This window comes from Manis javanica, chromosome X (genome assembly GCF_040802235.1).
Source record: "Manis javanica isolate MJ-LG chromosome X, MJ_LKY, whole genome shotgun sequence".
Classification (NCBI taxonomy): Eukaryota; Metazoa; Chordata; class Mammalia; order Pholidota; family Manidae; genus Manis; species Manis javanica.
Genome location: NC_133174.1, coordinates 124,618,930 through 124,644,609, shown reverse-complemented (window position 1 = coordinate 124,644,609; position 25,680 = coordinate 124,618,930). Strand labels below are relative to the sequence as shown.

At 36.4% G+C, this 25,680-nt stretch overlaps 1 protein-coding gene across 2 annotated transcripts in view; it reads right to left on the bottom strand.

Moving 5' to 3' along the window:
* PHF6 (PHD finger protein 6) overlaps positions 1-24,788 on the bottom strand; it is a 47,140-nt gene extending 22,352 nt beyond the window's left edge. For both annotated transcript variants that reach the window (XM_017653689.3, XM_017653690.3), the window contains exons 1-5: positions 24,625-24,788; positions 20,512-20,692; positions 20,173-20,274; positions 4,665-4,798; positions 4,355-4,398 (exon numbers count right to left, since the gene is read on the bottom strand). In XM_017653689.3, coding sequence (XP_017509178.1) covers positions 4,355-4,398; positions 4,665-4,798; positions 20,173-20,274; positions 20,512-20,649 — 418 coding nt within the window. In that variant the 5' untranslated portion in view covers positions 20,650-20,692; positions 24,625-24,788. The remainder of the gene's footprint in view (positions 1-4,354; positions 4,399-4,664; positions 4,799-20,172; positions 20,275-20,511; positions 20,693-24,624) is intronic.
* Positions 24,789-25,680: the final 892 nt, after the last annotated feature.

Below are 25,680 nucleotides of genomic sequence, written 5' to 3'. Positions count from 1 at the left end.
CCTAAACTTCTTAATATAAAAGTAATGACTGGATGTTGTAGCGTATTCTAGAGAAAAAGAACATGGGAAAGAAAATATTAAGGGAATATTAAAGCAGGCAAAATCTTTAAATCTATATAAGTTAACACATTTTCACTATACTTCTAATATAACTATTGGCGACCCTATTTCCTGAAGCATAACTTGAGTTATATGATTTGACAAAGCAAGCTTTAATATAAAGTTTCCAAATTGTCTGTCAGGGAATCCATCAGGTTCCTGAATAAAATCAGGGCCAGAGCCTTAAGGTTAGGCACAAAAGATTCCTTTACACTGTCTCAGAACACCTGGAATTTTATGGTTACTGTAATTGTGGCACTTAGCACTAAGATATCATTTTAAGTAATTTCAGACACAAAAATTTGTAATTTCATATATACCCTTCACCCCAATGTTATTATCTTAGCACATTTGCTTTATCATTCATTCTCTCAAAATACTAATATACCTTTTTTCTGAAAGGTTTAAGAGTAAGATGTAAATATGATGTCCCTTTATGTCTAAGTACTCCTTTGTGTCACTGCTGTATTTGAATCAGTCAGGCACATATCTGTCAATTGTGTCTTTCCCCACCCACCAAAAACTGAAGCCCTGTTTTATTAATTCAACTTGCTCTACTAACACCAGGCACAAGAGGAGCTACAAGACAAGGAAGTGTCACCCAAAAGGAAGTGACACATTAAATACCACAATAAATTTTTCAAGCCAAAGAAAGAGATTACAAATGTTGAGCAAAATATGCAGAACATTCTATACTGGGTAATTTAAGAAAAAACAAACCACAAGTTTGGCTCCTTACAATTTCAAGAAACTAAACTGAGCTGAGATTATGTTTGTGATCATAACTTATATTCTATACATTCTTGCTGTGAATAGGTAACACTCAGCATCTACTCTAGCACTGTTTCCTATCTCCTCACAGATTATTTTGCTCCACATAAGTAACAGAAAGGCCTTAACCCCTTCATGAAAATTATTTTCAAAGAACCACCATTCATACATAATCACAGTTCCTCATAGGTATTCAAATGTTTAGTGATGACAGCTATCATATTCAAGTATTTCTACAAAACAGAGACCAGCATCAGTTATAAGCTAGAGCTATTTGTTATTATTAATGTCTGACATTTTGAAATACTGCTTTAAAAAAAGATAAAGAATATGCCTATTATCTAAACACACAGACCAAGAAGGGCAAAACACATAACATGCAGGATTTAATTCTGGCTATTCTTGTCCACACGTAATGTATAAATTTCTAATAAGAATAGGAGGGCAATATACCATTTTAAGTGCTCAATAACCACATGGGGCTAGTGGCTACCATATTGGATGGTGCAAATATAGAACATTTCTATTGTCACAGTTAAGTTCTACTAGACAGTACTGTTAAGCCGTGAGTTTTCTATACCCTTATAAAAAGTCCTGCACATTTGAAGTCCATGTCATTCAGCTAAACCACTGCTTCTCAAACTTTAATGTGAATATAAACCACGTGGGATCTTGTGAAAATGGACACTCCTGTTTAGAAGGTCAGGGTTGGGGATTTGAGATTAGACATTTCTAACAAACTCCCAGATGTTGCCAATTCTGCTGATCCACAGACTATGCTCTCTCCTTCCTGCCAACAATTACTAACTCCCAATCATTCTACCTTTCACATCAGACTTTCTGTAGCATATGGCTCAGAGCCCTTTTCTCCATCCCAAACCCTACCACCACCCTGAGTGATTTCAACTGTACACAGGGACAATCCAAGAGACACCTAGCCACTCAGTTTCTTGATCTTCAGTGATGTCTTCCATCAGCCACCCAGTCCCTGTAATCACATCCAGACACTTCATAAGCACCTAAAACGGTTCTCCCTCTGAAATCACTGTATTGCACTCTGGGACAACAAATGATTGCTTTCTCAAATACTTTCATTCTCATTGTTCTTCAACTTTGTCAGGACCTCCAGTCTACTAATTTCTTCCCATTTCTTATTTTCCTGCCTTCATCCAGTCTATTAATTTCTTCCTGTTTCTAACTTTCCTGCCTTCACTTCTCTATCAAACGTAGACTTTTCTCAGCTTCCTTATCCCTTTACTACTGTGTTGAACCCACTTGGCAAAATCCCAACTCTGAATTAACTAACCAGCCATTTTCTCTGTTATACCCAGGATCCTGAATTGCTGGGGGAAAAGTCACACCACGTGGATGATGGTATCACTATACTTAACTGGGTCTGCAATCTACTCTGGAAACCTTACATTTCTCTAGGCAAACTTCGTCTCCCAGTCTGCAGAATTGTTCTTTCAAACCTTCTCCTCTCTCCTTCATGCCTTCTTCCAACCCTCATGCCTGTCCCTACATATTCCCTCACACAGAAAACAGACAGATAGGAACCACCTATCCTCTTCCATCTCTCCTAGCAATAGTAGAAATGTCCTCCATCACAGGGTAATTGTTCCCCTTGTGCACTGAATCTTCCTTCCTTTATTTCAATCTCTTCTTGCCTGTTGGATCCTTTCTCATAAGCATTTATATATCAACTAATTCCTCCCTCCAAAAAAAAAGGCCAACTAAGTAAATGAAGCCAATCTGAACAGGCTACATACTGTATGACTCCAACTATATACATTCTGGAAAAGGCAAAACTATGGAGACAGTGAACAGATTCTCCAATTTAATGTTTTAAAACAATTCGTATTATATCAAACTAACATGGCAGACTAAATTATATAGTATTTGTCATTTTAAGTATTAGCAAAGTAGGTATTGAGCCACAGATGGCAAATGATCAAGAATTTGCCACAGGTATCAAATCCTCTTTGCTGTACAGACTAGTGCAGTACAATTCTTAAAACAAAGACAGTCCTGTAATACAATCCTGTAAACCCCCATCATAAATTACAATCATAAAGTAGAACATATGTTTCCCATTAGAACAATGAAATAGCTGGAAGTTCTGTTTCTGACAATGCACTCAATATGAAGTAAATTCAAGCTAGGATGGATGTGATAAAAGTAAAATTTCAGTAAATACAAGCTCTTTAATACTTTTAAATTGCAAAATTATGCTTCAAGTTCTACAATTTAATATAAACACACCACATATAGATGAATAATACAAGGGGCCCCAGTGTACTATAAAAGTATATATACTGAACCCAAAGTTCAAATCAATAGTATCACAAATTTGAATTGTAGTAATCCTGCCAGTTACATTAAAAGAAGTCTTAAACAGTATGAATTTAGATCTTATTAATAAGTTTCTCAAAGCAAAAAGGCCAAAATTATTCTACTTTATGTAGTCTGCAGTGACTGTTCTCTACCACTAGATGGTACAATCAGCTTCAGTAATTTAGGAAATAAAAGGGAAGATGTCTATATTAATTACTGTCATCCTCAAATACCCTGCTCCAATATGCTCATGTATTTGTATTCATCAGATTGTAAGTTTTGATCCTTGGCTTACCATATATGGTCACTACAATCTTAGGAGAATCAAATAAATACACTTAAAAACATTGTTCTTATTATTTATCTAATATGTTTACCTTAAAGAGGAGTTTTTGCTAAAGTATATTTTTAACGAGTACTTTTAAAGTATCTGGACTACTCTGGAGTCCTGAAATGGAAACAATACTATTTTGTATTATAAAGCCAAAATCTAAGAGATAAAAAGGGCCACAAATTTTAATGTAAGAAACAATTTGCTAAAACAATAGGCTCAACTCATTCTAAGCAACACGTTCTCGGGAACTAACCAAAACTTCAATTTGAGAACTTTCTCGTACCTTTTAAAGACCACGTAAAACTTGGCTAACTATATATAAACATGACTAACCTGGTTTTATATAAATTTAAGTGTAAACAAACTATAAAGTAATTTGAAAAGTTTATATTTTAAAACTGTCTTATGAACTTGTATTTTAAAAAGTACGTTAATAAAAATTGAACAGCAGAAAGCCTGGTGATCACAAAATGCACTAGTATCCCCAGTTCATTTTCTGTATCTGACAGCAGCAAAGACCCAATTATTACCTTTACAATCTACTAACACACAAATGAACACAGAAATTTCTAACCATTAGCATCACTTCTTCGTAAAGATAAATATATTCTCAATGTACTCTTTATATAAGAACCATGGGATAAGTTATCTCAAAAATTCAGACCTTTCTCACCATGTATGTTAGAGTTTATCCTAATGCTTTTCATTCTTTGAAATGTATTCAATATTGAGGTATACTTTATAGCAAAAACTAATACAGTATATATAATTCACATGAATTTCTTCTTGAAATTGAGCAGTAGCTGAATGACATACCTTCAGAGTTACATGCAGTTTTCTTGTGTTTTCGGCAATAAACCCTACAAAAATGAAGAAGTTAAAAATTATGAAGAAAACAAACTAAACTCATTTTTCAAATTAAGAGAATGAGTGGTACACTTCACCCAATTCACAAGTTGGATTCCAAAATTCTTGTTTTACACTTCCTATGCCATTTCTCTAAGCATTAAATTCCTTACCAAAAACACCCTTTAAGGTGATTTGAAATGCTTTGAAATGGCATTTTTACAAAAGCCTAAAGTATGGTTGTTAAAAAAAAACACTTAAAGAGAAGTTAAATAATTACATATAAATTCCTTGTGAAGGTTTCTCTCGGATTTGAGCTTTATCATGCACTGCACAGTGGTAGTGGTATGTCCTGTGACAAGTTTTCACATCACAACCAATTGTTGCTCCAGGACAATGGCACAGAGAACACATCTACAGCAAAACAATAAAATAATATTATTAGTGTGTGAATCTGCTAAGGCTGTGGTATCAGGTTAGAGGCATATCAATCTCTGTAATGCAAAACAATTGTTATTGAGAAGTTTTAATAATGTTATTTTTCTTGTTTTCTTGCCTAGAAATAATTTGAATAAATTGTGCTGGGTGTACTTTTTCCCCCCATGTAAAACACTAACAAAATTAACGGAAAATTATTTATGTGTACTGTTTTATTGTGGTCAAGAGAAAACGCAAAAGGTTGAGAATCAGGAATCCAGACATTTGCGGAAATGAGTAAATGGGAAAATGTCTCACACCAGAAAAAAATTTTCCTTCACATTTCCACTTAATCAATGAGAATCTTTAGAAAAAGCCTTACATACTATTTGGAAACCTGGTAAAAATCAATTTCAAGTGACAGAAGGAGAAAGGACAAAAGAATTAGGTAGATTTTTAATATTTCGGGCTCTAAAAATATTTTATGATGCCAAGTTGATTGTGAAAATATACTCATCTATTTTAATTTAATCTATGTTACTTACCTCTCAGCATTATGAATTCAGGCAAATAGATAAAAGAACAGATTCTTTCAACATAGTTTAATATACCTTACCTTCTGACTTTATTGGATAATTCATATTGTGTAACTAGCTTCATGCTCTAAATTTAGAAAACAATTCTTTAAAAAAGCACATAATGATGACTGTTAGTGGATTTAACATATTACAGTATACTGTACTGAGGACTTTTAATAAAGCTATCTTCTAAGATGTAAATGCCATGCCAAAATAAATTCACAGTAAGGTAAATCTTAAAAATTGTTCATTTGCTTCTTGGTTGCTAAGATGACTCATTCCTCATTCTTTTTTTATTAATTTTCACAAAGAACACTTACCATTCTAACTTTTGGATTACTTGACCCCCAAAGGAATTTTGGTACACTGGGAAGCTAATATAAATTCCAAAAAAATTCCTTATACTTCTCTAAGCAAGTCCAACATTGAACCTCTCATTCAAGCTATCATTTAAAAGACACTCATATGTAAGTCAGAAACAGAAACATTCTCAGTACAAGTACTTCCCAGAAAACATGAAGGCCAGTGCCCATTAATACTAGAAAAATACTCCACTTCCTTAAATAAATACAGAAACTTCAAAGTACTACTGTAGAAAGAAACACTGCCAATCTTATCAAGTAGGCAAAGCTATTAAATACCTTTGGGTGGCTTATAAATTCTTGAGGAGGTAGGTAGAGCATTTGTAGCTTAATTATGCAGCTTAATGAGATTCCATTATTTTAGTAAATTACATTTCTAGTAAAAAAAAGACATTATAGAAATTTTGGAAAACACAAAATCACACAAAAAAATTTAATTCACTCATACTCACCACACAGATGCTTTTACAATATTAAAATACTCACGTGAAGAGAATTTTTCTATGTAATTCTGTACATGCTATTTTGCAACCTGTTTTGTTTTTTAACTTAATAAATGGAACATTACCCCTCTTCACTAAGAACTCTACTGCAAGTAGTTCATCTTGAAATTACATCCAAAATGGGTTTGCATAGGTACATGTTGAAAAAAAGCATTGAATTCAATCAGCAAGCAAAAATGGAAGGAGAGGTACTGTTAAAAGTACTGTACTGGGCTCAACACTGGCAAAGATACAGTGAGATGGGCCCTCTCTTATACTGCTGGAACCTGGTACATTCTCTGGACAGCAATTTGCCTCATTTATCGAAAGGCCTCTAAAACGTTTCTATTCTCTGACCCAGTAATTTTACTTCTATTAATCTAGTCTAAGAAAATCAGACCCAAATGATTTATATATAATCATGTCCATTGCAGAGTTATTTAGAATAGTCCAAAATGTAAAACCAACTAATGAAAACAATTACAAAATGTTTTAAATAAATTAGAGCACACCCATATGTAAAAATATTCTATAGCCACTCTTCAACGTAATTCTAATGGCATGGGAAAAGGCTTATGTATAATACTAAGTGAAAAAATGAGGCAGGACACTAAACCATGTGAATTATGATCCCAATTATGTTTACAACATAAATTCTTTGAAAATAGGTACAAGTAGATCTACAAGTAGATCTAGCAAAATGCTGCGTAGCTATCTCTGGGTGGTTGGTTTTCTTATTATTTCCTGGATTTTATCTTTTCTACAATGGGCAAAAAAATTTTTACATACAAAAATTATTGTAAAAACATTGTGAATATCCTAGCAAATGCTTCCAATACCCATCTTTCAGTTTATTGAGAATGAGAAGGAAACCAAATATCCAAAATACATACATCAAAATGAGTTTGGGGCTGGTTATAAATTCAGATCTGTTCAAAGTATATAACCAACTAACTACAGCAACTTAGATAAATATTTTTTAAGTGAGAAAGAGTTTATTCTCACATTTATTTTCAGTTTCTCCAAAGTAAGAAAAGGAAGAGGAAGACAAACCAATAAAAATGTTTTCAGAGTGGAAAATTCTTAAAGGCTAGGAGTAGGAATTTTTCTCAATTTGAATTTACAGGATCTATTTTATGCGTCATTCACATGCAAGCAGAAATACTTGCTTTTATATGAAATTCTGGCAAGGTACTAACAAAATAGCAAGAAGTACCCATAATAAAACTGAATAAAAATTTACATGTATACTTGTGTACCTATGAATACTAAACAGGAACATAACTGTTATCTTTGTTTACTATGCTGTATTCCAACCCCTGAAATAATTCTTTTTCCCTGAACTCCCATGGGACACAAGTATACTGTTCATTTTGGCTCTTACCATTTTACTTCCCTAAGTGTCTAATTATCTGTATAAATATACATATTTTATCCATCAATTGCTTTTAGACTGAGTCTTTTGGAGACTAATGCTGCACCTTACAAAGAAGTGCTCAATAAACCTGTTGATTTTAAGCTTACACTGTTACTTAAGATTTTAATATGGGGCATATTTTCTCTCATTCATGTTTGTAATACCTGTAGACTTAATATAATTATCTTCATGTATGTCTAAAAATATTTAAATAGTCTGATCTAGGATTTGGAAAAGTAAAATTGAGGAAGATAATCCAGTTGAAAGGGCACAGAATGAGCAGAGGCAAGAATTTTGTGGGACAAGAGCAGCCCTATTGGAAACAAGGTTAAAAATCAGGAAGAGATAAAAAGAAAAATTGAAGAAGTTGGGGAACTAGATAGGTGGCTTGTGTACTTTTCTTTAAAAAAGTTATGGTAAATAAAGAGGACTTTTCTTAAAATAAGTGAAATAATAGGAAGATGAGATTCCCTATAGAACAAGGCACCAGTAGGTTGGACCTGAGTAACATTTTTCCTGTATTCCTCTTTACACAAAACATTTGCCCTCCAATTTGTCACAGTTCCTACCAGGCCCTCAGTAGAAAGCTGTCGGCTGCCATTTAACATCGTGCTTGCACTGTACCCATGGCTCTCAAATGTGGGAGAATGAAAAGTTAACCTGACAGGAACATGTTTTTCAAGAACAATAGTGGACCTCTTCCCCGCTGAACAAAGGTCTATCCCACATTATCAATTATTCTGTTGAGGGGTAATTTCCTGTCCCCAATATAGGTACAAATGTCAGTTCTCAGCTGATCCTGCTCACGCCTGATTTCAAGTTCTTTAAACAGAGGTGAAAATTTCTTTGTTAATAAAGATTTTTTTTACTCCTCTATTTAGTTTACTACTTAGTAGACCTAGTAAACCTCAATACTCAATTACGTCCTCCAAAATGGGGAGACTTGAAAAAGAGGCTCCATCCTATTATAGATGTTTGCATGTCTTCTTTATAGTATGGCTAGAAGTTATACTAAGTTTAAACATTTTTAAATAAAAAGTAGACATATTTTTTAAAAGTTATATATATACACTATATATTTAAGACATACAGCATTTTTTTTGTTTTTTTATCAAGATATCATTGATATACAATCTTATGAAGGTTTCACAAGAAAAACAATGTGGTTACTACATTCACCATTATCGAGTACCCCCCTCCATACCCCATTGCAGTCACTGTCCATCAGTGTAAGATGCTAGAGTCCCTACTTGTCTTCTCTGTGCTACACTGTCTTCCCTGTCACCCCCCCTACACACCATGTGTGCCAATCATAATGCCCTCAATCCCCTTCTCCCTCCCTCCCTACCCGCCCTTCCCCACCCCTCCCCTTTGGTAAATTGCTAGTCCCTTCTTGGGAGTCTGTGCGTCTGCTGCTATTTTGTTCCTTCGGTTTTGCTTCATACAGCATGGTTTAATACACATATACAGTGAATTATTATTATAGTTGGGCTAATTAACATATCCATCTCTTCAGAGTTGCCACTTTTTGGTGTGTGTAGTGAAATCTACTCTGAGCAAATCTCCTGTACAGAATGCAGTATTGTTTACGACAGTCGCCATGCTGTACATCAGACCTCTAGACTTAGTCACCCTACAAAACTGCAACTTTGTGCCCTGTGACCAGCATCTCCCCACCTCCCCTGCTTCCCTGCCCCTGGTAATCAACGTTCTACTGCCTGTGGAGCTATACTAGGTTAAAGATAAGTTGTACCACATAAGCAGTCTCAAGGAGTTGACCCACAGTCGAAAGAGGAAGTCAGCCATGCATGAGAGGAGACAAAAGGAACTGAGAGGGTTATGACTTGGCTGGAAAGTCCTGCAGGAGCTCAGAGGCTAGGACATATCTGCTCCTCAATTAACTGAACTGGGCCAGGACTGAACTTCAGTTGGCAAAGGGAAGAAGTCTTAAGGAATAGAAGGAAAAATACTGCTTTCTGAATAGCTATGGGGGGGAGCTCAGGGAAAACTCAACTAAGACCAGAGACAGGGTAAAACTCAAATGAGATTGCCAACTTCTAGGATAGGAGGAAAGAGAAGGCTCTTGGGGAAAAGCTGGAATCTGACAGAGCCTACAGAACCAAGGGACAAAGGGCTCTCTAATAAGACACAGCTTTGCCCAGCTTACTTGCTGTGTATCTACTATGCACATCAGTAACTGACCACCAGTGTACAGATGCGGATTCTCACAGCCAAGTAGTTCCTACTCAAGACACCGGCTCCAAAATGGCCACAAACATACAGAGAATGCCAAAGAGATGTCAGAAAGAGGCCATATTCTTGAGTCTGTAGACAAAGAAAAAATGTTGAAAACTTGTTATTTTTCTTTTTAAATTAACTTACTCAGTAACAGTCAAAGAACTGATTTGGAGTTGGGAACAGGATACCTAGGATACTTTCTCAGGAGAGAAGAGACAATAACAAAGTGAAGGCAGTTCACCTCACACTGATGCTTATTTTGTGTGTGTTGTTTTTAGTGAAAGACAACACTACTACCAGTAAACACTAGAAAGCAGGACAGGGCAGTTGGGGCAAGTTTTCAGAGCTGACTAGAAATGCTCCTGAACTCCAGGCTCATTGTTTTACTTATAGTAATACCTCACATATGTAAGACAGTTAGAAAACAGAGTGACCTCTGAATTATCTGGGTAACTGACAGCTATCCAATTTATTTGTTAAAAATTCCTAAAAAGAATTCTGCTAGATGGGAGGGTGAATATGAATTCCCAACTATTTCTGGTTTATCCTATAACTACCATTTTGAAAAAAACAGCATTTTGAAGGCAGTCTCATAAAAACACAAACTTAATATAGTACTGCTAGTAATAAGGCTCATATAATAATTAGGTCTAAATGGAAAGCTAGAAAGCAAACATGAACTCTGAACACTATCAAAGTCACTGAAAAGTGACAAACCTGATAGATTAGAACCTTTCTCTTTTTAATGTGTCTTTTTTTAAACCTGAAGTATTGTTGATATACAATATTATATTGGTTTCAAGTATTCAACACAGTGGTTCAACAATTACACACATTACTAAATCCTTACCCCACTAGTACAGTTACTATCTATCAACATAGGAAGACGTTATAGAACCACTGGCTATATTCTCTATGCTGCACTATCATCCCTGTGAACTTATATTTTGACTGAGATTTCTGTGCCCCTTATCCCTCCCCCCCTCCCTACTCATCCACCCTAACCCCTGCCCCATGGTAACCACCAGTCACTTCTCAGTGTTTACGAGTCCGGTGCTGTTTTGTTTTGTTTTTAGATTCCACCAGTAAATGAAATCATATGGTATCTGTCTTTCTCCACCTGCTCGTTTCACTTATCAGAATGCTGTCTTAATCTACCCATGTTGTCACAAATGGCAGTATTTCTTCCTTTTTTATGGTGGAATAATATTCCATTGTGTATACATACCACTTCTTCTTTATTCATCTACTGATGGACATTTTGCTTGGCTACTGTAATTAAGAGTGCATATATCTTTTCAACTCGGGGATTTTGTTTTCTTTGGGTAAATTCCTAGAAGTGAAATTACTGGGTCATACAGTACTTCTAACTTTAGTTTTTTGAGGAATCTCCATACTGCTTTCCATAGTGGCTGCACCAATTGACATTCCCACCAACAGTGTAGGAGGAACCTCAAATTTTACGTGCTTCTAAAAAGCAGAGCCGCTGAGAACTTGTTTTTACTAGAGTAACAGACTAAATCTAAGCACTTACTAAATAAATCATTTCAGAAGTTTTCTGGAAATTGGAGGACAATGAACTAAGTAAGCCTATCAAGTTGTTACTTAACCTAGTCTCCTGACCTTGCTCCTTACACTTCAATTCCATGCAACTTTATGAATCATCACTGATAAGGACTATAAATTCTCTTATTGGAGCTTTTAAGCTTTCTCTTTTTCATCCAAAAGACTCAAGATTTTTTTTCTTAGCTCAGATCTTTATGTTTAGCCTATTCTCTGGTATAGGTCTTTTAGGCTGAGGGTACTCTAAGTGCCATGCTGCTTGCTATACTTAACCTGTGAAGAAAACCACATACGCAAGTACCAAGACATCTTCCGAAAGCAGACATAGATTATTTTATATTACTGGTTTGGGCCTTCCTCCATTAGCACAAATTTAAAAGAGAATTAATTATATGATGACATAAATTTACTGTATTCCCAACTACAAAGAAATACTAAATAAAAGCAAAGAAAAAATATTTGTGAATTTTTTAAAAATTAACTTATCTGGTAACAGTCAAAGACTTTATTTTCTCCATCATTAAACTGGAAGTTTCTCTTTGGCCTTACATTTTGTTCTCCTTAATCACCTCCAAAGTAAAGCAAATTTTATTTTTATATAAATGATAGGCAAAATATCTACACACATTGAAGCTAATCTGCATGTCATCATTTGAGCTTAAAAAAAAAAATCGCATTCATGTGAATACACTCAAAGTTACATAGATGACCCTGAGGCCAGTGAACAAATCTTCAGAAGAAATGTACTTGCTTTCCCCCAAAATACCCTAAGGCAGGGGTCCTGCAAGCGCAATCCAGCCTGCACCCATTTTCATGAAGTTTTACCAGAACACAGACATGCTCATTTCTTTGTGTATTGTCTGTGACTGGAACGGAGACAATATGGCTGACAAAGCCTTCAGTGTTTATAGTCTGGTGCTTTATATAAAGTTTGCTAATCCCTGTCCTAATGCAATGGTCCAAAATCAGGAGTGTTCATCAAAAATTATTTGGGAACTTTTTTCAAAAGATACCTGTCTGCATTCCCCTGCATTTCCCAGGCTAAGTACCACTGATCTAAGGATTTGGTGGCACCACTAAATCACCTGGCATCTTCTGCTTCTTTGTATGCAGTAAGCAGTGGTCGTATCCTATATACTACGTGGGCACCCCATCTTACCCTAACTGAATGTAAAATAAGCCACTGGCACTTAATACTTGGGTAATACTTTTGACCACTGACTCCTTGAAACTTTCCCCTTTGACTTCTACAGCATCACTTTCCTAGTGGAACACATTTCTAATGTCACTTTCCATCAAGCTTTGTGACTTCTCAGGTATAATTGATTATGGTCATTTTTTCCAGCTCTCCTGTGTCATTCTTTCCATACTTCTACGTATGGGTAAACTATATTTACTCATGGTTGCACCCAAAGTGTCTAGCAGTGTGCTTGGTAAAAGTAGGCACTCAATTAACTATCTGATAAATGGACAGACAGATGAAGTTGAGACTTCAGGTGGAAGCCTGGACAAATATAATACCTAGAGAAACATCAAAAATAACACCATACTAGGTAAGTGAAGATTGAAGAAACACGAAAACCCTCCCATTTGAAGCATAACACAGCTCTCCACCGTCCTGAAGAAATAACCAACCTCATTTTTCCCTCTAGATTTCTCTCCTTTTCAAACCACTAGAACTGCAAACACTGAAACACTGATTGACCAAAAGAGAGGACTTTTATGCTATACCATTACTTACTTCCCTGATCAATTTATACCTAATCCATTATTAAAGCTTCACACTATTATCCAACTGAAGCTCTCCTCTCCTTCAAATTCAACCAACAATTAATAGGTACCCACCTATTTATCCGAACACTATTGAGCACAAATGAGACATCAGGCACTGGGAAACTGACTTCCATGCATTAGCCCCCTTAATCCTACGCTAGGCAAAGAGAACAGAGACTCAACTCTCCCAAGAGTTCACAATATAGTGGGGAAGAAAAGCTTGCATATATGAAACAAATACACGCATATTGTGTTAAACTCTGTGACAGAGGTGAAGGTTGAGCTGGACTGAAAAACAGACAGCTTCTGAAATGAATAATAACACCAGTACACGCACAGCAATGGGGACAAGCAGAGACTGTTTGGGAAACTGAGAGAAGAGAGAATGAGATAAGGAATGGGAAAGACGGCTTAAGATACACCTTCTGAAGGGCAGGCTGAGGCCTTGGGATATTATTTTGTATGCAGTAAGGAAATCAGTAAAAGTTTGTAGTTGGGGAAGTAGTGATCAAGTAACTGGATTTCTTTAAAAATAGAGATCAGGCAATTACTAGCGGTATGTTGGAAGGATGGGAAGAGGAAGACTGGATATAGGTTAACATTAAGAAAAGAAGGCAGAGACATCCTAGAAATCAAATCAGTGGGACTGATGTGCAAGAAGGAAGAGTTGAAGGTAAAAGATTCAGAAAGAAAATCAGGTTTCAAGGGTGGGGAGATGACAAATACTGGTTTAGACAGGTTGAGCTTAAGAAGCCAGAAGGACATCTATGTACAGCAGACAAATATGCTACCATTATTATATTTCACTCTCTACAATGACTACTGTAAATCACTTGTCCCCTGAAAAATCCTGCTTTGCCCTTCCCCATCCCCTCCTAAGCCAAACTGAAATTCCTCTCTTAATGTTTAAAAACCTTACCTTCATCCCACTTTACTCAACTCTAATCCAGTACTGTCAGTTTCAATGACCCATTCTGGATAGTTGACCTATTTCCTGGACTCATGTTTTTTTTTAAAACCTTACTGTCTCTAGGAAGCAGTCTTAACTACCTAAATAGGCAAGACTCCTGCCACACAGAATTTAAATGGTGTATCCATTTTTTTTTGAGAGGACACCTCTCATATTTATTGATCAGATGGTTGTTAACAACAATAAAATTCTGTATAGGGGACTCAATGCACAATCATTAATCAACCCCAAGCCTAATTCTCAACAGTCTCCAATCTTCTGAAGCATAACAAACAAGTTCTTACATGGTGAACAAGTTCTTACATAGTGAATAAGTTCTTACATGGTGAACAGTGCAAGGGCAGTCAGCACAGAAACTTTCGGTTTTGATCACGCATCATGAAGTATAAACAATCAGGTCAATTATGATTATGTTTGATTTTTATACTTGATTTATATGTGAATCCCACATTTCTCCCTTATTGTTATTATTATTATTTTAAATAAAATGCTGAAGTGGTAGGTAGATGCAAGATAAAGGTAGAAAGCAGTTTAGTGCTTTAAGAGGGCAATGTAGATGATCAGGTGTGTGCCTATAGACTAAGTATTAATCCGAGCTAGACAAGGGCAACAAAACATCCACGGATGCAGAAGATTTCTCTCAAAACAGGGGGGGTGAGGTTCTAAGCCTCACCTCTGTTGATCCCCAATTTCTCACCTGATGGCTCCCCTGCGACTGTGCCTGTCTTAGGTTGTTCCTCCCTTGAGGAATCTTACCCGTCTCTGGCTAACCAGTCATCTTCCAGGGCCATACAGGGAAATGTAAAGTTGGTAAGTAAGTGAGAGAGAAGCAATATTCTTTGAAAAGGTTAGCTTTTTACTTCTTTGCAGATTTATGCCCTGTGGCTTCTATGCCCAGCATTTGTCTTGAGGTATCTTTACCACTTGGAAGAATTATGATACTCAGTAATTTCGATATGAGGCATGAATTCTACTTAAGGGTTGTAATTAGGAAGGAAGAAGAAAAGCTATAGAGGTAGCAGACGGAAGAAAACATGGGAGGATTGGTTATTTCTTTGACATATCTTCTTGTAGTGTAACATAAGCATGTATAGGTTTTAAACTACTAATTAAATTGTGTGCACACATTAACATAATAGGAATACAGCTACATAACCAAAGCAGACCTACAATTAACAGCCATATCCAGTGAAACCAAGAAAACCAGTTAGGCACCCTAGGAATTGGGGAAAACTTATCAATGATATGATGGATATTGTTTAAGGTGTATCCATTTTTAATGTGTTTTTTTTGGCTGGGCAGTTTAAAAGACGGTCTAGTATAACCTCATGATTAAGAGTTCTGGTTTTGAGTTAACTGGCCCTGGATTCAAATTCCAGCTCTGTCAGTTACTAGCTATATGACCACAGTCAGGTTATTTAAGTTCTTTGAGCCTCAGTTTCTCATCTGTAAAGTGAGAATGAACAGTTTAGAATCTCACAGTATGACTGTGATGATTAAAAAGGATCACGTATTTAAAAGTATTTAGCTCAGTCTCTAGTACTATTAAGAGTTCAATAAATGTTAGCTATTTCCTCTATTGGAAAAAGTAGGAAAATTATTTAGAGGCTTATTAAAACATGTAAAATTTAGTTTGAAAAACAAAGTTTGGGAGTGACCCGAGGATAGTGATCAAGTATGAGGATTTTTCATTTTTAATGAATACCAAATACTTTTTTTAATCGAAGGAGACAGACCTAGGATAAATGGCTTTAAATTGAATTGAGTTATACAGAAGAATGAATTTCTTAACTCTGAAAAGTATTATGTAATACTAGTCCCATTTCAGGCTGTTAGGGTAGAATCACAATTTCTTGATGTATTTTTTAAGACTAGGGCAAACAAAAATTGTATGTTGGATGGCCTAAATATCTGATGTAGATTCTTTTAATGATGTTGTCACCTAGCTTTATCCAGAGAGTATGTTCTCCAAATATCCTCCTCTCAAGTATCTCCTTAAACATAATGAAAACAGCGATGATAATTCATGTTACTTGGAAACTGCATTTCTTGGCTGGATGGCTGGAGAATAAGATAGATGGGACAGATGTGGTGTCTCCATATGGCTTCAATAGGAACTTGAAACCATTCTGGAAAAATATATACCTGTCTTAACTGCAAAACCAGACTCTCAAATTATGAAAACCTTAGTACTATGTTTATTGCAGCACTATATACAATAGCCAAGAAATGAAAGCAACCTAAGTGTCCATCAGTAGATGAATGAATAAAGAAGACGTAGTACATATACACAATGGAATATTACTCAGCCATAAGAAAAAAACAGATCCTACCATTTGCAACAACATGGATGGAGCTAGAGGGTATTATGCTCAGTGAAATAAGCCAGGCAGAGAAAGACAAGTACCAAATGATTTCACTCATATGTGGAGTGTAAGAACAAAGCAAAAACTGAAGGAACAAAGCAGCAGCAGACTCACAGAACCCAAGAACGGACTAACAGTTACCAAAGGGAAAGGGACTCGGGAGGATGGGTGGGAAGGAAGGGATAAAGGGAATAAGGGGCATTACGATTAGCACACATAATGTGGGGGTGGCACGGGGAAGGCAGTACAGCACAGAGAAGACAAGTAGTAACTCTATAGCATCTTACTATGCTGATGGACAGTGACTGTAAATGGGGTATGTGGTGGGGACTTGATAATGGGGGTAACCTAGTAACCACAATGTTGCTCATGTGATTGTATACTAATGATACCAAAATAAAAATGAAATAAAATAAAATAAAAACAAAAAACCTTAGTACTCTGGAAAATGTTTTCTGGTCCATCTCAGTGCTTAAAGGGGACATAAAGAGATGAATTATGTTCATGCAGAATGGCTTTCCTCCTCTGATCTTTGTGGCTGATGTGAAAACCTTGGGAAATTGCCTACGGCAGCAACAACACAGAAATGATATACCTACATCTCCTGCTCTACTGTAATCTCCCATCCTCTCAAAGCTCTGACCCATGTGGCCACCTTATACACTTTCAGCTCAAGCCTTTGGAACAAGTGAACACCTCTGGAGTCAACACCAGGTACAGACTGGAACCTGCCTTGAAGTACCCACAGACAAGCACTCCTATTGATTATTTTCAATGTGTATTCATGACCTACTTTTCACCTAGAAATCAAAGTTAAACATAAATGCTATACTAGTTCCACCCCCTATGTAAGTTATTTAAATTCTGACATTTTGGGAGAAGGAAAGGGAGAAAAATTATATACCTAGGCTCAAAAGTTCTCTCCTGCCACTATTCCTCAATGTTAGATGCCGCCCACAGCCTCAAAGTGGCTTCTGAAACACCTTTCCTAAAGTAACTCTTTATACCCTGTATAGCACTTTTTAATCATGCAACAACACTGTTTAGTAACAGTGATATAGCATTACCTGTTCATCACTGGCAAAAAGACAATTAATGACTTGCCTAAAGTTACATACATGTGAGTGACATAATTATTTAAAAAACAGGCCTCATGACTTCCAACCCAATATGCTTTTCATTAACCTACAATGATTTATTATAGTTGATATATAATATTGGTTTCAAGTACACAAGTTATATGATGGTTACCTATATTATAATAAATGCTCATCCCAACTAGTGTAGTTATTATCAACACAGAAATGTTACTGTATTACTGACTATATTCTCCATGCTGTACCTTCATCCCCTAATTTATATTATGATTGAGATTTTGTGCATCTCTATCCCCTTCACCTATTTCACCCACTCACCCTAACTCCCACGTCCCCATGTGAACCACCAGTTTCTCTTCTCACTGCCTCTATTTGTTTTATTTTTTTAGATTCCATATATAAATGAAATCACATGGCATTTGTCTTTTTCTGTCTGGCTTATTTCACTTAGCATAATACCCTCTAAGTCCACCCATGTTGGGCAAATGGCAAATTTTATTTCCCTTTTTAATGACTGAATAATATTCCACTGGGTATATGTACCACATCTTCTTTATCCATTCATCTATTGATGGACACTTCGGGTGCTTCCATACCTCAGCCACTGTAAATAATGCTAACCTACAATGATATTAGTAGGATCTTATTATTTATAAATAAAAACAATGGTGGTAACCATTTATCAAGTCCTAACCACATGCCAGGCACCATGCTAAACCTATATAGCTGCTCTCTTAATTCTCACAATATCCCTGTGAGACAAATACTGTCATTATCTCCTTTTGGTAACTGAAGAAAAGATGGCAAAATAGCAAAAACTTGTCCAGGGTCACCCAGCTAGTCAGTGACAGAGCCAGGATTCAAATCCAAGTCTGTTACCATAGCTTATGGTCTTAACCTTCGATATTGTTCCACCCTCTAGGTCAAGGGACAAGTTTGGTTATTTATAACTCCCTATTCCTGGGGGAAAAATTAACTCCTACACAATACCGTTAAAAATTAATTCAAACAATTTATAATGGTGAAACTTGTACAAAGTTCTAATGTTTTCTTCATTAACAGGTACAAATAAATCTCCACTGAATTCAGCAATACTGCCAGATGTATACTGCTGCTTCATATAAAACTAGGCATTGCATTTGTAAATACAGTAACAAGAGAAACAAAAATTGCTCCTGTTCTGACTAGAGCAGCCATGTCAAGTGACAAAAATGCTAACAAGTTATGATGTAGAAGCATTTTCCAGGTATCTTCATAATGCCAAGGAATAAATAATGGGATAATAAGGTTTACAGCAAACCATTTTCAAGTAAATATTATTCTTTCTTTGTACCTGAATTTGTTTTTAAGGACTAGGAAGTAAAAATATACCGCTCTGGTTCTCAAAAATCAGTAAGCCACAGTAAGGAAAAAAATCCAAAAGCACCAAGCAAAATTCAATTGCAAAAAAGAAATGAAGTGTTCTATTGCTTTCTACAGTTTTGGGGGTAGGGAAGATAAACATTTTCACAGGTAAGGGCTCACTACAACAAAAACTGACGTCTGAATTCCCATTTGTGCCCATACTGATTCTAGGGTCTGAGATTATCTATCTTAAAGCAAATCTCAAGTGACCCTTGAACATCTTCACAGTGCTTTTTTTCTAATACTAGAAGAGTATTTTTCAGAATAGATCACTCCTGACCATCAGTTTGGCAGCCCCTTTCCCATCAGATTCTTCATGAAATATGAGCTTACTCAGTGCCTAATAACAGACGTATGTTCTGACAAACCCGTCTTTAAAATAATGAAACATTTTATAGTGAAGCTATTGAAGGTTTATTATGGAAGTAATTTCAGTAAAGAGCTCAAAGGAGAAACATAGTAATCAAATGACACTGTTTCAATGTCAATAGTAATTTATCCCAAATACCAGCTGAGACAATACCATGTTTCCAACAGAACAACATAGTAGCTTGCCAATCTGGTTAGCAGATAGTGAAGACAACTTCAGGAACACTACTCTGGCGCAGCTTCCGAAAAAAACTGTAAAATTCACTAAAAGTTGTGTAGTGATAAAGGCTATATTATTATGTAACTGAACCACAGGAAAATACTTTTTTGGCAAGTGCTAACATTTTCCTGTGGAAAGGGTACTGTCATCTTCTCTTCCAAATGACCACGATTTCTTTATGATGGAAGATGAAAACATATCAGAATTTAATTATGAACATACATTTGAATGAAGATTTTAACACATGAAGCATTCACATTAAGCAAACTGTTTTTTAAGTCAACATAGTCTCCAGGAAGATTTTAACTCTTTTTGAAAATTAAAAAAAATTGAATAATATATTGACTCACTCCTCTTTTGTTGAGTGAAAAATAAGTTAAATCCAGCCTTGGAATTTGCTGGTTCGAGAAAAAAAAAAGACAATTTAAAAATTATACTCAGTTAATAATACAATACACTCTAACAGAAGCAAGTTCCTCCTTAATGAGCTTAAAATAAGTTTTATTCTCAAGAGGCAGAAATACCAACTTACCAATTTTGTGCCTCTTTTAATTTCCTTTTGGACATCTTCAATAGAAAATCCACCAAGACTTTCGTTATCAGAGTGTGATGATACCAAAGCGGATGAAAAGAGCTATAAATTACATTTAAAAACAATTAAGGTTCATATATAAAGAAATTACAGTGAAACAGTGAATAAGATGTTAAATTTAAAAGAAAATTTTCTAGTAAAAATGGCATAGACTTAGTGAGAAACCACGTCTTAAAAATTTAACGGAGTTTGTGTGTGTGTGTGTGTGTGTGTGTTCAGGAACATTCGTTGTTAAGATTCTCATGGTTTCAGGTCTCTTGGTTGCTGTTGGATACTTACCATGCACTTATGGTGTGCTGCCACCTTCTGGTTTTCAGATATTAGTAACTGTCCACATTCCTTGTCTTTATTTGACTTACAAAAGCCACATTTGCGCTGTCTTGTAGGCCCTTTTTTCTGTTCAACTGAGCTTGACATTTTACAATTGCCTTTAGAATGCCACTTTAAGCCTCAAGAAATGCTACAGAGAATAAGGGCGACAAAATGGTTAACTTCGTTTTAAAATCAGTTTACAGAGTCATGTAAATTGTTTAATATTTGACCTAAATTGTAATGTATGCATTTTAAAATGGGTATTTAGTATAGACAAATTAATATTAAAACCTAAGGTGCCTCCATAATAAAAAAAATATGTATGCATGTATAAAGATAAGTTAATGAAGTAACTGACAAAAATTAAACTGTTCCCAAATAAGGGGACACACAAAAGAATTGGAACTATTTCTGGGTGGATAAATAAAAAAATGTACAACATGTGGTATTAAAACAGTCATCTGCTGACATAATTACTGAGAAATATTTTTCATGTATAACTAGGTGTACCTTCAAAGAGACAAAGAATTACATATCTAAAAACTGATGACAAAGTATTAAGAGAACTATACAATATCCATAGTGAACAGAATTCTATTAACTGCACAGTTCCTTAAAGTTCACATATTGATAAACCAACAAAAGAGAAATGAATTTACTTAACCATGACTTTGGAACATTTATTTTTAAAACTTCAATTATTGTCAAGTTTAAAAAAATCATGTATACATGTTTAATAAATGAAATTTTGCTATTATTATACTCCTTTTGCAAGTAAAGAAAAATTAAGCTTACCAATTGACTATTCAAAAGCACACTTTAGGAACAATTATTTATGAAAACTATATTATCTGCCTCTGAGATTTTCTCCACAAGTCTGCCTATTAAAGTTACAAACTGACAGTGTTGTTCTAAGTGCAGTAACTTTCATACTTATATTAGTAATATTGTGTGAAGGAAGGAAAGATTTTTCAATGAGCCTTAAATTTAGTCATATTATATATAATCATAGGTAGTGTAGTCAAATAAAAACAGGGAAGAAAATCTCTAACATAGGTTTCAGATTTAGATCATTAATCTTAATATAGATTCTTCAAAAACTCTAAAACAAATGTAAAATCAGTTATTTGATTTGTGTATTTTTCCCCAATCAACAGAACTAAGCAGTTCAAGACCCAGGTCGCCACAACACACATCACAATCAACAAAATCTCAAATTTTTGCCTTAAAATGTACTAAATTCTTTCTACTTTCTATATACTTGAACATTTGCATAACACTATGTTGAAAAAATGGACTAACGCTACATTGTAGCTTTCTGAGAAGCGCAGCAAGAACAGTAGCAGCTGGGTGCCAGAAAGGTGGTAGCTGCAAACCACTCAGCGCTTTACAATAGGTAAATGCAGATACTCAATAAAAATTTAAAATGAAGCCACAAATAAACAGGTCTTCTCATCAATTTATATCTAGGTTTCTCTTTTCAACAAAACTTCAAAGGCCCTGACAGTCTCTGCATTGATGGGTTTAAGAAACTTTTAACGCTATCTACAATTTTAAATACCTCAGTCTTCCAAATGGCATCAGATACTTTACAACAGTACTATATTCATAGCACTAGCTCTAAACCGTGAAACTGATTGAAAACAGGCAGCAAATACTTTTAGGATTAAAAGGAAAAAAAAGGGGGACTTAACAGAAACAAAAGAAACAAAAGGGGAAGTGTGTTTACATTTATTTGCTCAGGCAAATATGCGTTCAGTTGTTTTATCAAGAATATAGCTCACAAAATCTTTAGAATTAACCATGCAAAACACCAGAATTCATAAATAGCACCAAAAATTTGCTCTTTAAGCTCTAAATTAGTTTTCTACCATACAATGAATAGTAGGCACTCTGAAACCACTGTAATGTATTCAGCATTTTTCTCCGTCATCCTTGGCCAGTCGAAAGGATGGCACATTATGAATGTTATCTGTACAGACATCTTTAATGTGTAATTTCTGTGCAATCCTAGCATAAGCTATAAAACGAGCTTAAGATAAAGAAAATTCCTAGAGTGGAAAATCACTTTATATTATTGAAATTAATTCTGAAAATGGTATCCCCCCAAATTCTAACAATGAATTCTACCTCTTTCCATTTATAAACAGGTAAATTTCTCATCCTAATTTTGAGAATGTGCTTTTCTAGGGATCAAAGACCCCAAAATCTAAAAGAGAAAAAAGGTACACTTTATTTTGCATTAAAAAATATTCTAGTGTATTTTTTCTGTAATCAGTTTAAATATAATTTGTAAAGTGAACAGAAACACAAAAAAGTACACCAAACCAATTAAAAACTTTCCCCAATGTTCAATGACTAAATGGATTTTTCCACTAAAATTCAAATAATGCATCTGTGCATATCTTGCTAATTTTTTTACAGCCTCCTTGTAAAACATGAAGTGGAGAACATCATGGAAACAATGACTCCTAGCAAAAAATGTCTTTATGATAAAAATACAGATTTTTATCTAATGCTGTCACATTTGCGGTCTCTAGTTAAGGAGAATAAGGGCATTCCAAGAACCAGAATTAAGCAGTTCATAATGACCCACACAGCTAAAAGGCATTTTAATTTAGTCTAAAAGATTTTTCAGGGCACGCAGAAATCAAACTTTGATACTTTCATGCAATAATGAAATCTTTTCCTTAAAAGAAACAGCATAATGGATAATGTTATAAAGCAGAAACAAAGAGGCAAAGATAAAAGCATGAAAAACATAATTTAAATGTCTGAAAAAATATAAAAACCCAATCAGTAAGGCTGAAGCAATCGATGCGTTTCTGATTTTCCAAGATGTGTAAAGCACCAAGGTGGAAATAACCCGAAACACCAAGGAGATCATTCAAGAACCAACTCGAGAGCTCATTCAGATGTTTGGTATCTGAAAGACCAATTTTCACAGAAAAACAAAACAAAACAAAACAAAAACTGCAGTGCCGGAAGATGAAACAATTCCACACGTAAGCAAGTTGAAATATACAGAAATACATAAACGTGGTCCACAAAGAAGCTGTATTTGTCAGGAAAGTTACAGTGGAGAGAGAAATAAACGAAATGAGATGAACCGGAAGGGCACCTGAATTTGGTTGCACGAAATTATTACATGCTTCGCACTGCTTTTTGCGGTTATTCAAAAGGAAACTGAAGGAATTTTCCAGTTGTTTCAAACCCAAGGACACAGAGAGAAAGAATTTGAACTGTTATGAATAAGACCTGATATTACGTTGTAAGCCGATGAAAAGAAAGGCTGATCAAAAATAAAGGGATTTTTCGACTTCCATGCACAATACCGAAAGGAACAAATTTCAAAAGTAAGCCGTGCTGTTCGTCCATATAATAAAGGATGGTACACATAACGTACCGGATCCTCCCCGTTATTTGTTCTTCAGTATACGCTACACTCCAAGATCTCCCTCTAATCAAGCGCTAGATAAACTCGCAAAACTATCTTCTGAAGCAGTTCAGCAGGTTCCTTTCGGTTGTAGAGTCAGGGTCCCCTAATTGTCCTTCTGCAATCCTCCCGAATCCAGGAAAATAACATCCTACCACTTTCTTCAACCCTCCCTCCCCAGGAGTTTGCCCTCCAACAGTCTTCGTTACATATCTGCTACACCCCAAAATCCCTCCACCTCTGAGTTTTTCCTCATTCCATAAGGCTAAACCTCATGCCATCGTAAGAATTTTTCCTCTTACTCTTCCCAAACTGGGAGTCTCCCTTCTTCCCAAATATGTCCTATGTAATGGCAAAGACTAAAAATTCCCAGTATTTTTTCCTCCGTAAATGCGGCGCCCCCTCCCCCGAAGTCTAGGCTTAAGCCTAACCTCACCCTTAGCTCCGGCTAAACACTTTTCTCAGCAGCTTCTCTGGCCAAGCGCCTTCAAAGAGCGGCGCTTCTGGGGTTCCTGACAATAAAGCGAGACCACCAAGAGTCCCCCTTAACAACGGGCAGGGGCGGCGGCCTGGCCACCGCCATCCTTCTTGTCTTCTCCCGCCGGGCACAGAATGGGGAGCCCCAGGGTACCGTGGGGACTCACCGGTGGGGCCCAGAGGCGAACAGCAGGGGAGAAGTGCCAGTGAGGGAAAACAGAAAGAAGTCGATCTCGGTCCTCCGGCAGCGCCTGGGAGCGGGGCTCTGTCGCCGGAGGTTGTTTCCTTTCATTCGAGGAGAGACGGGCTCACAGAGCGCCCTTTACGTCGCCCCCCTTGCACGCTATGACTCACAAACGTTTACGTCCTGAGCGCGCCGCGGGCTCTGATTGGCTGAACAAATGGGGCCTCTGAAGCCGCAGAGCCATTGCGCGTGTGCACATACCACCCCCAGTAGGGACCAGGGTGTTCGACCCCGCCTCCTGCTCGCGCGCGCACCTTCTATTCTCCTGTCCGCCGCTCAGCCGAGTGTTTTGGGGGCAGAATTCGAGGAGACAGAAAAAGATCCTAAGAGGACCCACAGGGTTGGGCGGAGAAGGGACAGGGTTGGGATTAGAAACGGTCGGACACAGGCCCTGGGTAACCAGTTTTCAACAGTGATTCAAGTGGGTAGGCCTTATTCCTTGCACTTGTTCACCCAGGCCTTTTCACATCCATTATTTCATTGTACTCTCGTGGCATCTCTTTGAGCTGAGCTCCTCCGGTCTCTCATAAAGACTAAGGAGCTCGCAGTGGAGTCATCGGCCTGGATTTCAATCCTGGGACGAATCATTTCAATCTCTACCATGTTTTTTTATTTTACTTATTTACTTATGTATTGGTCTTTAACATGGGGCTAAAAATAGTATCTCACCGGTTTATTGTGATAAAGAAATGACAATGTAAGTAAAGCGTGCATTAGCATCCCTGGCATAGAGCAGGCCCTCTGAATGGTAAGATTATCATAATCAGAAAAGATAAGGGATTTTCTTTATAATTCACACAGGTAAACCCGACACCTAAAGGGGCGCTTTCCTTTTTGATGTGTGGAGCCAGACGCCTTGGGTTTGAATCCCAGCTCCCCCACTTCTAGCTCCATGACCTTGAGCGCGTTTCATTACCTCTCTGTCCCTTAGTTTCAGCTTGTCCAAATGGAGAGATCACAATGGTATCCATCTTATAGG